Source organism: Anguilla anguilla, chromosome 2 (assembly GCF_013347855.1).
Source record: "Anguilla anguilla isolate fAngAng1 chromosome 2, fAngAng1.pri, whole genome shotgun sequence".
In the NCBI taxonomy this organism is placed as follows: domain Eukaryota; kingdom Metazoa; phylum Chordata; class Actinopteri; order Anguilliformes; family Anguillidae; genus Anguilla; species Anguilla anguilla.
In genome coordinates, this window is record NC_049202.1 from 15082259 (window position 1) to 15095604 (window position 13346).

A 13346-nucleotide genomic window follows, 5' to 3' on the forward strand; every position below is an offset into this window, starting at 1 on the left:
AGAGTAAGCGAGTGACAGAGTGCATGGTAGAGGGAGAGAGTGAGCGAGTGAAGGAGAGCACATGGTGGAGGGAGAGGGAGAGAGTAAGCGAATGAGAGTGCAAGATAAAGAAAGAGGGAGAGAGGAGCAGCAACAGATTGTCCAGTCATGCGGTTTGGATCCGTCTGGAACCCCTCTCTGTAGTGCTCGCAGAAACAGGAGGCTGGTCTCTGTTTGAATGTCCCTGTGGGGTGGAGCTCCTCCTTTGTTTCGCCCGCCGTGGAGACACCTTCTCGTCCCATGGCTGCTGTCTGTCGATTTATTATTTATCTGCCTTTGATTTCATTTGTCTTGCCAAGGCTGAGCAAAAGGTTTGAGAATCTGTAGCTGTGTGTGCAGAAGCCAGGTTGTTTAGACAAGGCCTGATGAACTTTGATAGAGTGTCAGAGCTGCAGAAGATGGGCATCCATCATAGTGACTGGACGCTTTATTATCTCTGTGAGAAAACGAGGACTGAAGTGCGTGTGTGCGTGTATGTGTGTATTTGTGTGTGTGTGCAACGGTGTGTCTGTGTGTGTGTGTGTGCTTGGGCCCGGGGTGGGGTGGGGGGGGGGGGGGGTGAAGCACCACTTTCCGCAGCCCCTCCCCTGTCCTGTTTTGATTTACTGGACGTTGTTTACTGAGGAAAACCAAACAGAGCGTCCCACTCGAAATGTGTTTGCTTTCTACCAGATTAAAATGTTGTAGGACGGAGGCCGCAATCCATTTTGTCTTTGAGGCGACGGTGGGGAGAACGCTCCGAAACGGCCTCGTGGTTTGAATAAATCAGGCCCCCCTCTCCCCCCCCCCTCCCCAGGGAGCGCCATTAGAACACATCCAGGGAACTTCTGTTCTTTCCCAATATAAACGTGATTGATGCACTCGAGTCTGTAATCTGAAGTGGCTTCATAAATTATGGGAATCATTTTTTTTCCCTCTTTTTTGTGAAGGGCAGCCATGCTAACTTAAAGTAATTTAAGATTGTATATCATGGGCCGCGGTGCAAATGTGAGAAGTTATAAATCACCTGATGAGTGTGCAGAAGCTGGACCGGTAACCAACCCCCGACCTGCAGTAAAACTGATTTTGACATCTGTGGTACACTGTCACTTTCCTATAAATCTCTGTTAAGTCAGAGATCATCTGTCTGCCCCCCCAAACAAACACATACATACATACACACGCATGGCCGCACACGCACATGCACACACACACACACACACACAGACACACACACACACATATGCGTAGGTGTAAGTGCACAAGGGCACAAGAGGAGAAGTGGCAATATATTAACTGTGTAGCCAGCCATCCCGTTTGGTCCAGCTCTGTCCAGTCTTATCCTGTCCAGTCAGGGTCTGTGCATTCTGGTAGCGGGCCCATTGCAGATAAAGTGCATCGTTTCGCTTGCGTCCGTTTCCTTTTGGCTTTCCCCTGTCTCGCGGGGTTCAGAACGGCCGTGGGGTTGTCTGGTCCGTTCTGGGCTGTAGGCCTCACTCGTTACTGTCTGTTACTGCTGCTCAGTCTCAACCCGTCCCGGTCTGGCTGTGGAACCATTGCAGATAAACTGCAAACTGAGGTAACTCTAATCTCTTTCTCCCCCTTCGCGCCCGGTTCCGGTCCTGTCCGGTTGCTGTCCTGCCCGGTTACGGTCGCGGTCGCGCAGTGGACCTGCTCGGACTGCTGAAGTGGCGCTCCAACACCAGCCTGCTGCAGCAGAACCTCAGGCAGCTGATGAAGGTTGACGGCGGAGAGGTGGTGAAGGTGAGTCCGCTGTACCAAAAAACAAACCCCCCCCCCCCCCCCCCGGCTTCACCGTCTCTGTTCCCTGGTGCTAACTGAACTACCTCACATATATGTACACATTAATTTCTGTTATCAAAAATGAGAAACGGAACTGTAGTTACCATAAATTTTCCTGCAATGGGAATGTGAATACAGCAGTCTACGGGGTGATGTGTGAAAGAATTGCATTAAGACGGTATATGAAATCTCAATCTTTTGATCTTTTACTGGCGTGGAGAAGAGAGTAGAGAAATCCGGCATGTAGCGAGTCGGGTGACACGCACGGGCGTCCGCTGGAGCTGTGGCTTTTAGAAATAGCCTTAAATCAGACGTGAGTCTTTGTCACCTCCCTTATTGCTGCTGGGGAAAAAGCTGTGTTCCAATTTGTACCTCTTAATAGCGATAGCCCTGAGTGTCATTGTATCCCTCATTTCTCATTCGGAGCGCCCCCGCGCCTGATTGCAAAAAAGACACCGCCTGACCCGTCTGTGTATTCAGCGCTTGCCACGGGTCAGCGCTAATGCTACGGCTGTTTAGCCTCCCCTTAATGTCCTCGCGTTAGCGCTGCTAAATTACCTGTATTGAAATGCATCGCCGTGCCGTTTGTTTTAGTCCGTTTTCCCTTTCCGAAAAGAGCATTTAATTATGCGGGAGGTAATGCGCCTTTTTTTTTTTTATTCCTCTGATCTTTTTAAATTGCCAAAGAGTTTAATCTCGCTTGTGTTTTAAACGGTTATTTTGGCTTTTGCTGTTCCGGAGCCGTGATTTAGGAACACGCTCTCTCCCTCTCCCTCTCTCCCTCACTCCCTCTTTCGCCGCCGACTCTCATTTCATTTCATTTGAGCGGCAACACACGGTAAGCATTGATCTGCATAAACTCCTTATTTCATCCCTTACGCGATTATGGAACACTTGTCAGCCTTCGGGCCGTGTCATTTGTAAGGCTTGCGCGACTGTTATGCTAAACGACAAGAACGACAATTTCTACCTTTCTTCATTATTCTAATGCGAGTCCCCTCCGGCGATACTCTGATTGAAGACTGATTTATTCCCGTGTTCCGGAAACCTCGTTTGAATGTGATGGATCTCGTCTTCCCGCGATGAAAGTTCGTTCGGGATACCTCGCCTGAACCTCTCCCTTCACGCGCGTCTGCGCAACGCGCCTTGCATACACTGCGCTCTGACCTCCAGAATCTGCTCAACTCTTAACTGTACCAGAAAAGTGCTTTTCTCAGAAGCAGGAGGGCCCGTCTTCAGTGTAACAACACAAGTTTTATCATGTCTGTGTTCAAACCTAAAGGGCCTAACCCTAACCCTTTCCTTCTGATCAGACTAGCTAAGTGTGAAGTCGTTCACCTCAAGGGCAGGCTGTCGGGAGCATGCTCCGTCACTCTCATGTGACCTAAAAGCCCTTAGAACACGGTGTAGCCAGCCGACCAATCCTGGTGATCACAGAGCCGACTGACACGAACGCTCTATGCGTTCGTTGAGGGCCACAACCGTCTGTGAGCCTCACGATTCGGGCAGCGAATTAGGATTTGTTTGAAATGATTCTAGTTTTATTGTGCGGTATTCACAGGGTGCGGGCAGTTTCTTTCGACGCTGTTGTTTTTGCGCCTGTTCCCCCGGTCCACGGTCGCCGTTCTTCGGGTTCTCGCCCGCCAGTCAGCCCCCCAGCCCAGCCCGCTCGAGCGTCGCGCGAGTTTCCTTTTCCGGCGAGGTAGCGGGAGAGCCGGTGTCCCAGCGCGTTCGTGACGGACAGCTCGGAGCTTCGCTAGCGTCTCCGGCTAGCGGCGCGAGCCGCGAGGCGTCTGCTCTCAGCGGCTCCCGTCCTCCGGTGCGCCGGCGGTGACGGCAACTCTGCCGGCGGCGACCGCCTGCTCAGAACTCAGAAGGCTAATCGCGAGTGGCAGCGAGCATGATCACCGCTCAGACCCGCCGCTCGGTTAGCGCTCGGCACGGCTCGGTCATGAAGTCGGCATCTGTAAACACGCGGCCCTTCCTCTCGGTTGAACGCCAGGGAAACGGGTCCTCTGGTGAGGCGCTGTTGTCGTCAGAGTTGAGGCTATTTTAGCCCACTTGGCATGAAAAATTCATGTTTAAATATTTTTTTCTCTGAGTTGAGCTTTTCTGATTTAGGGAGTACATTCTGCTTTTAAGAAATAATGTAACTTTTTTTTTATACCAGTCGACATTGAGGCATTGGTTACTATTGCCCACTAATTCTGGATAGAGAATTATCCAGCTTCGTTGCTGTTCCTTATCTTGTCATAAGACACTTATACAGAGTAAAATACCTGTACTTGGGGTGTACCTGCACAACCTACTCCTAGCCAATGACTAGTGTTGTGCTGATCGCAAATATAAAATGTGTAAATTCATATCTAAACCTTATATGTATAGTTCACTTTTCAAATGATGCTAGCTTCAAGGTGCTGCTGTTTAGCTAACCCTCTCCCCCAAAACAAGTAGTATAGCAATCTGTAATCTAAAATGATAATATGTTCTGGATAATACAACACAATGTTATGGGATGTGTGGCAAGAGGACTGCACCAGAATTGCAGCCAGTTGTTATATGTGCCCACATCTAACATCTTTGAATGGCCTGACATTTCACAGTTCTTTCACATGCAGTCTGCACACATGAGAATTGATTATATATGTTGTGCAGTATTAATAGTTATGCAGGCCGTGAGAAATGAAAGTTCATCCAGGCTAAAGAATCATCTTTCCAGTCTTGGTCCTGTTTTTATTCCTGTCCCAGTCATTTTCACATATATCAGTAACCTCCTACAGCACAAACTCGTTCGTCTCACATTTGGCACGCTCATCAGACATGAATGGTAGATGTAAGCGAACTGCTGGTCATGGCTGTTGGGTCCTGGCCAAACTGAGCTATGCCCATGCAGAATGCTGCCTTCTTCTGCAGTATATGCATATATTAATTTTTGCAAAAGATTTTCTCATATCAACAGTATGCGTCTACTGTTGGCCGCAGTTCAGAAATTTGCCAAAGAATCAGCTTGTTTCAGCAAAGATTCAAGCTAAATCTTGTTTGTTACCTTGCCTGCAGCATTCGGTTTAGAAATGCACTCAGAGAGGTTGATTGTTATGATTCCTTTTTTAACGACTAGAGTATATTAGAATCGAGTCAACCAGCATTCCGCAGTGAAAAATAGGTATAATTTCTTATTCAGGTATTGGCAGATGACAAAAAACAGGAAATAGCAGGCAATCTTGCATAAGCAACATGCTGTCACAAGCAGTTTACATTGAGAATGAGGGATTGGGTTCCCTAGAATGCGGGCTGTGTGAAACGTGTGTCCTGCCCTGTTTCACTCTCTCCCGTGCATTTTTAACACGCTGATTTCCTGTCTTTCTAGTTTCTGCAAGATACCCTCGATGCGCTCTTTAACATCATGATGGAGAACTCAGACAGTGACACGTTCGACACCCTTGTGTTTGATGCACTGGTAAGAGGTTCTTTTTTGTACAGGCTTCATTAATCCCATTGATCCCCTTGTGTGTACACGTTTGAAGTGTACACCCCTCAATAAGAAATTGTTTTTTTGGGAGGTGAGTGGTTGTTGTATTTAAAAATATGCATACACACACATATTTGCCATGTTACATCGCTGCATACATAATTTGCGGTTGTGTTTAGACGCATTAAATGCATGTGAACAAATAAAATTGTCACTGGTAATGAGGAGAGTTGAAATGATTGAATGACTTGTGGCAGGCTGTTCCACAAACTTATTACCTGGATCTAGTTGGCTGGTCATAGCAAAGCACCTGATAATCTGTTCCCCTCCTAACTTGTGTAAGAGGTTTGAAAACAACTAAAACAAAGTGAAATGGAGTTTTGCAACTAGATGCTCAGTGATGTATATGAAGCCAGTATATATATTATTTTACATTATGCAGCTGTATGGAGTCACACTGAGGAATGCCCAAAATGTGGCAAAAACAAAAGGTGTGTGTGCTTGCACGAGAGAGAGAGATCGTTTTTTAACCCCCCTTTATTGAGACATTCTTCAGGAACAGAATTTACAAAATTTCTAAGAAAAACAAACCAAAAACAAACCCAAATAACCCCTGTTCCCCAACAGACCCAATCACCGATGTGAGAACCAAGGTCCCATCACTGGGGTTCACTGAGCACAAAACAGGCTAAATTGTCTACCAGCCTCGAGTAAGCATGTGCAATCCTGAGGCAAACAGCCAGCATCCAGGGAGAAAGAGAGGGAGAGGGAGAGAGAGAGGGAGGGGGGAGAGGCAGAGAGACAGAGAAAATAATGTTTGCAGAGTGTGCGTGCTGCTGGTCTCCGATTTTGGCCATTTCCTGCTCTGTTCCTTCCCCCCACTGTGCTGTATCCATGGAGCACGGACATCTTTTATGTGTGAGAGAGAGAGCACGCAATAGCGTGTGAATACATTTGTGTGTGTATGGATGTTTGGGAGTGAATTATGCTTGACTGTCCTTTCCTGTAAACTGAAAAAAGTTGTTTCTGGATAAATACTGTGTCATGATTATTGTCAGGAAAAGCTGAGCAGAAGAGTGTTTGCTGCCCTTGCAAACTTCTTCCTCCTATTCACCTTCCTGTTTATGCTGAGAATACTTGACTGCAATAAAAAAACAAGCTGGAATTAGGTTTCCTCTGTCTTCTCCTCATTTTTTTAGCAGTGTGTATGTTTTTCTAGATTTTTGGTCTCCTTTTGACTAATTATGATTACATTTCAGACAAGTGTGAAGAACTCATTTCTCCTTGCAACTTATGACAAGCAGTTCAACTGGGGGGGTCTTTGCTGAAACATTTTGCCAGTGTAACCATAGTTGTATTAATTAGTTGTATTAAAACTTCAATACATTTGCGTGTGTAATTTTCAAAATGGGTTAATGCAAGTCCTCAGAAGAAAAACACGTGGATAAGCCAGTGCCACGGAGATCGTAGGTGAATAATTTTACACATAAAATTGACGTACTGAAGAAACTTTAAGCTGTACAGGGTGTCTGTATACAAGGATCTTGTAGAATTCTAAATTCTGTCCGCGTCACAACAAGCAAATATAATTTTCTCTAGCAGCGCGGTAGTGCCATTATCTGTGTGGTCCAGGTTGCTATTCACTCACATTTGCGGTTTTATTTCTGCTGGTCCTTTGCATTTCCTATAAACAGAGCCCCTATATCAGCCTCCTCACTGTCTCTGCCTGCATTGCAATTATGTTGTGGATGTCATATCTCCTAGTCTCGCCATTAAAACATTAATCATTTTCAGGGTTCTCTGTTCTTCGCAGCGACAGTTTGGGATTCGGTAAACACGCCTCCTCTCCTTTGACAGGTGTTCATAATTGGACTCATCGCCGACAGGAAGTTTCAGCACTTCAATCCCGTCCTTGAAACCTACATTCGGAAGCATTTCAGCGCCACCTTGGCTTACTTGTAAGTGCTATTGTTGGATCCGGAGAAAACGTTGAGGGGAACGGTAGTCTCATTTGCATGCCTTGCAGTGAAAATCTAATTTGTGTGCTTGTGTGTGTGTGTCTGGGTGTGCGTGTGCGTGCGTGTGTGTGTCTGTATGTGCGTGTGTGTGTGTGCGCGTGCATCCATATTTACAGTATATGAGAGAGAGAGAGAGAGAGTGCGAAATGTCCTAACTTGACATTGTGTAGTAGAAACCAGTTTTGTTTTCAGTCTCATCTTTAAGAACTCCTACTATTAATCTAGTATCTTGTTATAAAGAGCATTGTGTAGCTGGTACATATTGCAGTTATTGCCTGAGTGGTAAATAGGACAAAAAACCTCAAAATAGACCTTAATGTGTGCTGTGTGTATAATATCCTTTACGCTTATTGGAGGGAAAACAATGTAGGCAACAACTCGTCTCATCATGTCCGTGATAGTTTACCTACTGTTGCTAAATCTGCAGTCTTAATAATCTTCAACTGTATCCTTTGAGGGGTCTTGGGCAATATTGCTTTGTGCGTTTGCCTACCTTTGTTTTTCTTATTTTGCACAATTGCACATTTATTTAATTAATCTGAAAGCATTATTGGAGAAAGTTCTATTCTAGCTGTGCAATATGCAAATTTAAACCTAGCAGATGGAGTCATTGGAAGTGTGGCTTTTAAATCTGACTTGAGAATGAAAGGTTTGGAAGGAGGTACCTGAGAAGGTACCCCCCCCCCCCCTTTTGCTTGAAAGGAAAGTGGGCCCTTGTGGCCCTAGTGAAGCTGGTGAAAATAGGCTTGCACACAGCATGCATCACAAACTGTGCCCGTGTGACCTTGGCCAGAAAGCAATCAGAACCCATCTACTCATTAACTGTGGACTGCAGAGCCAAAGTAGCTACTGCTGAAGGGAAGAGTGAAGAGGTGGGCAATACACATTAGCACAAAGCAAGGAGAGATCATGGGGGGTATCTCACCAGGGAAACCACATTCTTTGATCTTTCTCCTAGGCTGACTAATAGCATTCAGTTTCTGATTGGAAAGCTGAAATTACGGGTTCCGGTTCAGTTGTGTCCAGTCATGCAAAGACATAGCACTATGGAGAACATGTGTAGTTTAAACACCGCGCAATCTTGGTTTCACCTTAGAATCTCCAAGGCCAAGTCCAAGAGTTTTAATGAACAAGTAAGGTTGAATTTACAGGTGAGACGAAAGGCCTATCCACTAGTCCTGTCCCAGCCATGTTTTCCTGGAACTTGGCTTCTCCTGGAAGAGAAGTTGCACTCAAATTCAAATTCAGCTTTGTACTGGCAGCAAAAAGAATACCCTTCCCTGTTATTTCGTCTGATTCTTACTATGTTATACAGCAGCTGAAAGGGTCCAGCACCTCTGGGCTCCTTGAGTGTTTTGTAATGTTTTATTCCCTTTGTGGTTTGTTGATTGTTATGTCTGAGTCTGAATATTCAGAGAATGAATGATAGCACACAAGGACTAACTATCACGTACTGACCTGTGTTCATTAAGCCTTGTAATTGACCCCATTACGTGGTGAGGACTTTGAATGGATCATAATCCAAAATCCAGAAGATCTCTGGCACGACATTCTATTACTAATTTGAATCATTTTTGGTGGTGCCCCCTAGTGGTCGTGGGGGTCCTAAGCAGCCACTAAGTCAGTTGTAGGCTGGAGGACAGCTCCACTTATGCTGCATTATGGTAATAGAGTTTTTTTTCTCTCTCTCTCCAGGAAGCTGACTAAAGTGCTGAAGAACTATGTGGACAATGCAGAGAAGCTGACTGATTCGCTCTTGAAAGCCATGAAGGCTCTGGAGTACATCTTTAAGTTCATAGTCCGGTCCAGGGTGCTGTTCAACCAGTGAGTGCTGTGGCTTTGTACATTAATCACCTCCATCAGTCTGATGTTTACCACCACGTCCACATTCTGGGGGGTGGGGGATGCGCTTGATTTGTTCAGTGAACTTGGGACTTGAGCAGCGACATTAGATGTTACTGCCTTTCATCCATTTTCTTTTTCTTGTCTTGTAACAAGGTGATTATCGTTTGACGTCCGTTTTTATGCATTTCATATGTGTCACTAAAATGGATGTGTGGGTTGTGTGGTGCAGTGCTCTTTTGACACGATGTGTCGTGCCTTTTCTTTACAGTCTATCCGGGGAGTCAGGGCTAATTAACTTTGGGCTATTTCTGTAATCACTCATTACCTGAGTGGTCATTTCAATCACAAACGAATATGCAACTTTATGACTTAACAGAGAATAATGGCAACCCAGAGAGGCAGGTCGTTCAAAGGTTTTGTATAGTTCATGTGCAATTAAACGTTCCAGGTGTGGCTTTGCAGTCGGTAATTAGTTTTTAATTGATTTGTGTTCAGGTTAGCTTGGAGGTTGGAGCTTGAAACGGCTTTTGCAGAGTCATTTAACTTTCCTCAAAAAGGAATTTTTTAAAAAAGGGATGTCAAATGATTTGGTTTAATTAATAATTAAATTTTATTTTTAAGTCAAGTCAAAATGGGATTATTAGTACTTCAGGCCCTCCTCCTGCCTCCAGAATTGATTGCGAAAATGATTAGTCATTCACTTATGCAGTTATGAGATAAGATTGCTGCAAAGGTTTTGTGATTTGTGGCTTATTCAGGATATTTCTATGTGTCTGATAAGTATTTATCTCGGGCAATGGATGTGAAAAGCAGAAAAATGTCCGTCAGTCTAACCTAACCTAACCCTGTCTCCTATCGTTCATATTGAGTTTAAGTCAGTAAATATATTGAATGACTATGAGTATGTTTTTGCACTGGTCATGGAAATGTAGGCATCTGATAAGGAAACACGACTTATTTATTTCCGCAAAATGAAGCAAATGAAGCTTCAATAGCTGGTGCGTGCCTGTTGCTCTGCAGTGGTAACTTGAGCGACTGAAGCTGTTGAGCGAGCGGGGCGGTGGAGGTTTGGGGGTGGGGGGGGGGGAGCCAGGAGGCTTCAGGGAGAACGCTGTCCTCTCGTCTGGGAGCGACGCCTCAAATCTCCAGGCCTCCCTAAGCCTCCACGACGGAGACCGGGCCCTCGCCTTGTAGGACAGGAGTCCTGTCGGCTGCTAACCCCGGTGCGACGCCAGCTGCCACTGTGCGAAACGGACGTGAAAATGTTGTGATGGGGGGGGGGGGGGGGAGAGCCCAGGACTGCTGTCAGCTCATCTCCGGAGGTGAAAAATAGCTGGATGGGCTCAATCAATACCCGGTCTCAGCATAATCTCGAGTTTCCGTGCGAGCGGAGAAATGGAGGGAGGGAGCAGTGTGAGGGAGAGAGAGAGGAAGAGGAGAGTCGAGAGAGACGGTGGAGAAATAGAGGGAGGGAGAGAGCGTGTGAGGGGGAGAGACAGAGAGAGGAGAGCGAGAGAGACGGTGGATAAATAGAGGAAGGGGGAGAGAGAGAGGGAGGGAGAGGAGAGAGAGACGGTGAGGGATTGAGAGGGAGAGAGCGTGAGCCAGCGGTGGAGGGAGAAAGGTTAAAACGGGTCAATTAGTTGGCAACACTCAGCTGACAGTTTTTTGTTGTTGTTAATCTTTCCTTGGATTGTTTGGTTCTTTTTTTAAGCTTTGTTTTATGTATTAGAGAGGGCCCCGCGTTGGGCGCTCATGCACTTTATAATAAGTGGGAAGTGCTCTTCGGGTGTTCTGTGATCATTACTTTGTGGCTGCTGACTGAGCATATTCTGGATGGTGGGGGCCGGGGGGGGGGGGAAGGCAAAGTGAGATTGAAGCGGCAGACGGTGCGTCATTATTGAAGTCGGGACAGAGTGAAGGGGGAGACGGTTACAATCCTGACGCTTAGTTTCTGGACCGGCGGTTACAAACACTCTCTTTGGCGAAGGGTTTGTTTTTTTGTGTGCTGGGAAGTAGATACTGTAACACCGTTGGGCCTAATTATGTTTGCGGCGAATGCATTTAATAGTTTCGGGGGGGGGGAGGAAATGAAAAGCGCTCCGGAAATTGCATTAAAGCGGTCGACGCGGATGCGCTAAAAGTCATGTGCCGCATCCATCATATTAGCTAATCCTGTTATGTTTATTAATCTGTCAGGACAAATAACGTTGGGCAGGTTGGGCCCTCTCTTAGGCCCAGCGAGTTCAAGTTTGCGAATAGCATTTAATCTGGAGCGCCCCTGGTTTCCCAGCCCCTGCAAATTCGTCGTTTGAACAAGATCCCCCGGCGCTGCGGCCCTTTAGCGCGAGAGCTAGCACGAGAGCCTTCGGTTCGGGCGTCGCTGCTCATCTCCCGTCTGATGGAATTCACCCGCAACGCTAATTCGGGGGGGCCTGTCGTCTGCGCGTGACCGAGGGCTGGTTTAGGCCCGCGGATCCTTCCGGACCGACGGATGCTGGAAGAGACGCGCTCGCACACCTTTTGGTAGCTGCTGGGCGTGGGCGGGCGATGATGACGTTCAGCCCCGTGCGTCTCATCCAATAAGAATATTTATTTTTATAGTGTTGGTGTCACACAAAGCAGGGGCTCCTGAGAGTTGATTCAAATGGGTGGAGGGAACATAAAAACAAAAAAACAAATTGATTATAACTCAATTAAGCAGACACGCTCTGATTTGCTGGTCTATAGAACGTGGACTGGCCCCATACGCACTGATTTGATGAGGCGGGAGGGAGATTGATGCGGTTAAACATATTACATTCACTGAAGTCATTCTTACTCTAGCTTCAAGCATCCAATGTTCTCTTATTCCTTTCCGCAGGCTGTACGAGAACAAGGGAGAGGCCGACTTCATGGAATCCTTGAGGAGCCTCTTTACCTCCTTCAACGACATGATGAACAGCCACTCAGATGGCACCAGTGGGGTGAAGGTGTGTCGCCAAGTGTACCCATCTGAGTTCATAAAAAAAAAAAACACCCGGTTCACCATTACCCATAAATCCCTGGGAAGGTCATGCCTGGCCACCTGTACTGTATACGAGGGCACTGAGATTGATTGTATGACATTCCTGCTTTTTTAATTTAATGCCAGTTCAACCGTTATTGTGCGCCGTGTTGAATAATTCAAAGCATGTTTACATAGGCCAGTCGCACACAATAAAAATCGAATGCCCCAGCACCGTGATGTGGTCACTGCGTCTCAGAAGGTTAAACTGAGGTCCTCACTAACTGTGGCAATTAAAAATCACGTTGCTCCTCTTTTAAAATTTAGCGGAGTCAAGCCTGGTGTCCAGAAGAAATTCTCTCAATGCCGGCTCCTTTTATCTTGCCTCTGGGCAGTGTGGGATCTGTTGTATTAAAATTAATTTCAGATATATATTCACTGGGTGACAGTATTTTTGTAGCAGTCGGTTAGTTAATCACTTTTTTCATACGTGCCTGTTTTGTTTGTTTTTCGCGGAGTGTTCTCATGTTAATTATGTCACTGTCAGTGCATTTCATATTGTTTCACCTCTCTTTTATTCTCTCTCGCTCTCTCCTTGCTGCCAGTTCAGTTCTTAATTTTTGTACATTTTCCCCCCCTCACCTCCTCCTGACACCTTCTCCTCTGTGACCGGCGCTTCTCTTCTTTAGCTCCTCTTGAAGGTATTTCCACCCTGCTCTCTTCCTCCTCTCCTATCCTCTCCTCTCCTCCCCTCTCCTCCCCTTCTGCATGTCTAAGAGCTGTGCCCTTCCACTCGGGGGGTCCTAATTTCGTCCCTGCGCGTCATGCCGTTCTTACGCCCCACCCCCCCAGCCGCCCCCCCACGAGAAAGGACAAACAGGGTTAAACAGACGGAAAGGGCTTTGTGAAAATTAGGAGGCAGTTTGCTGTGTAATTGGGTTTGTTATTAGCCAAACTGTCAGTAAATTAAAAATTGATCTTGGGGAACCGGTCGGAAAGCCAAATCTTCCCGCTAAGCCCTCGCGGCGGCAAGCTGTGCGGCGGCGGGAAGTCTGTCGCTCCGCCAGAACTCGACGGGAACGTGTAGGGACCCTTCAAACCCCCCCACCCCCCAACCCCTTCTCCGTGGGGGGGGGGTACCTTCAGAGGTCACGGGTTCCAGCCTCAGGGCTCCTAATTGTGTTGCCACAGTGACTCAAGCCCTATA

The 13346-nt window shown here is 46.6% G+C and overlaps 1 protein-coding gene across 6 annotated transcripts in view; it reads left to right on the forward strand.

Annotated features, from left to right (window-relative positions):
• dock1 (dedicator of cytokinesis 1) overlaps positions 1–13346 on the forward strand; it is a 233935-nt gene that overhangs the window by 48864 nt on the left and 171725 nt on the right. For 3 of the 6 annotated variants that reach the window (XM_035405183.1, XM_035405185.1, XM_035405187.1), the window contains exons 19-24: positions 1685–1782; positions 5189–5278; positions 7148–7248; positions 9004–9132; positions 12017–12125; positions 12829–12840. In XM_035405183.1, the coding sequence (XP_035261074.1) occupies positions 1685–1782; positions 5189–5278; positions 7148–7248; positions 9004–9132; positions 12017–12125; positions 12829–12840 (539 nt within the window). The remainder of the gene's footprint in view (positions 1–1684; positions 1783–5188; positions 5279–7147; positions 7249–9003; positions 9133–12016; positions 12126–12828; positions 12841–13346) is intronic. The other 3 variants (XM_035405186.1, XM_035405189.1, XM_035405188.1) reach the window with 1 other exon arrangement.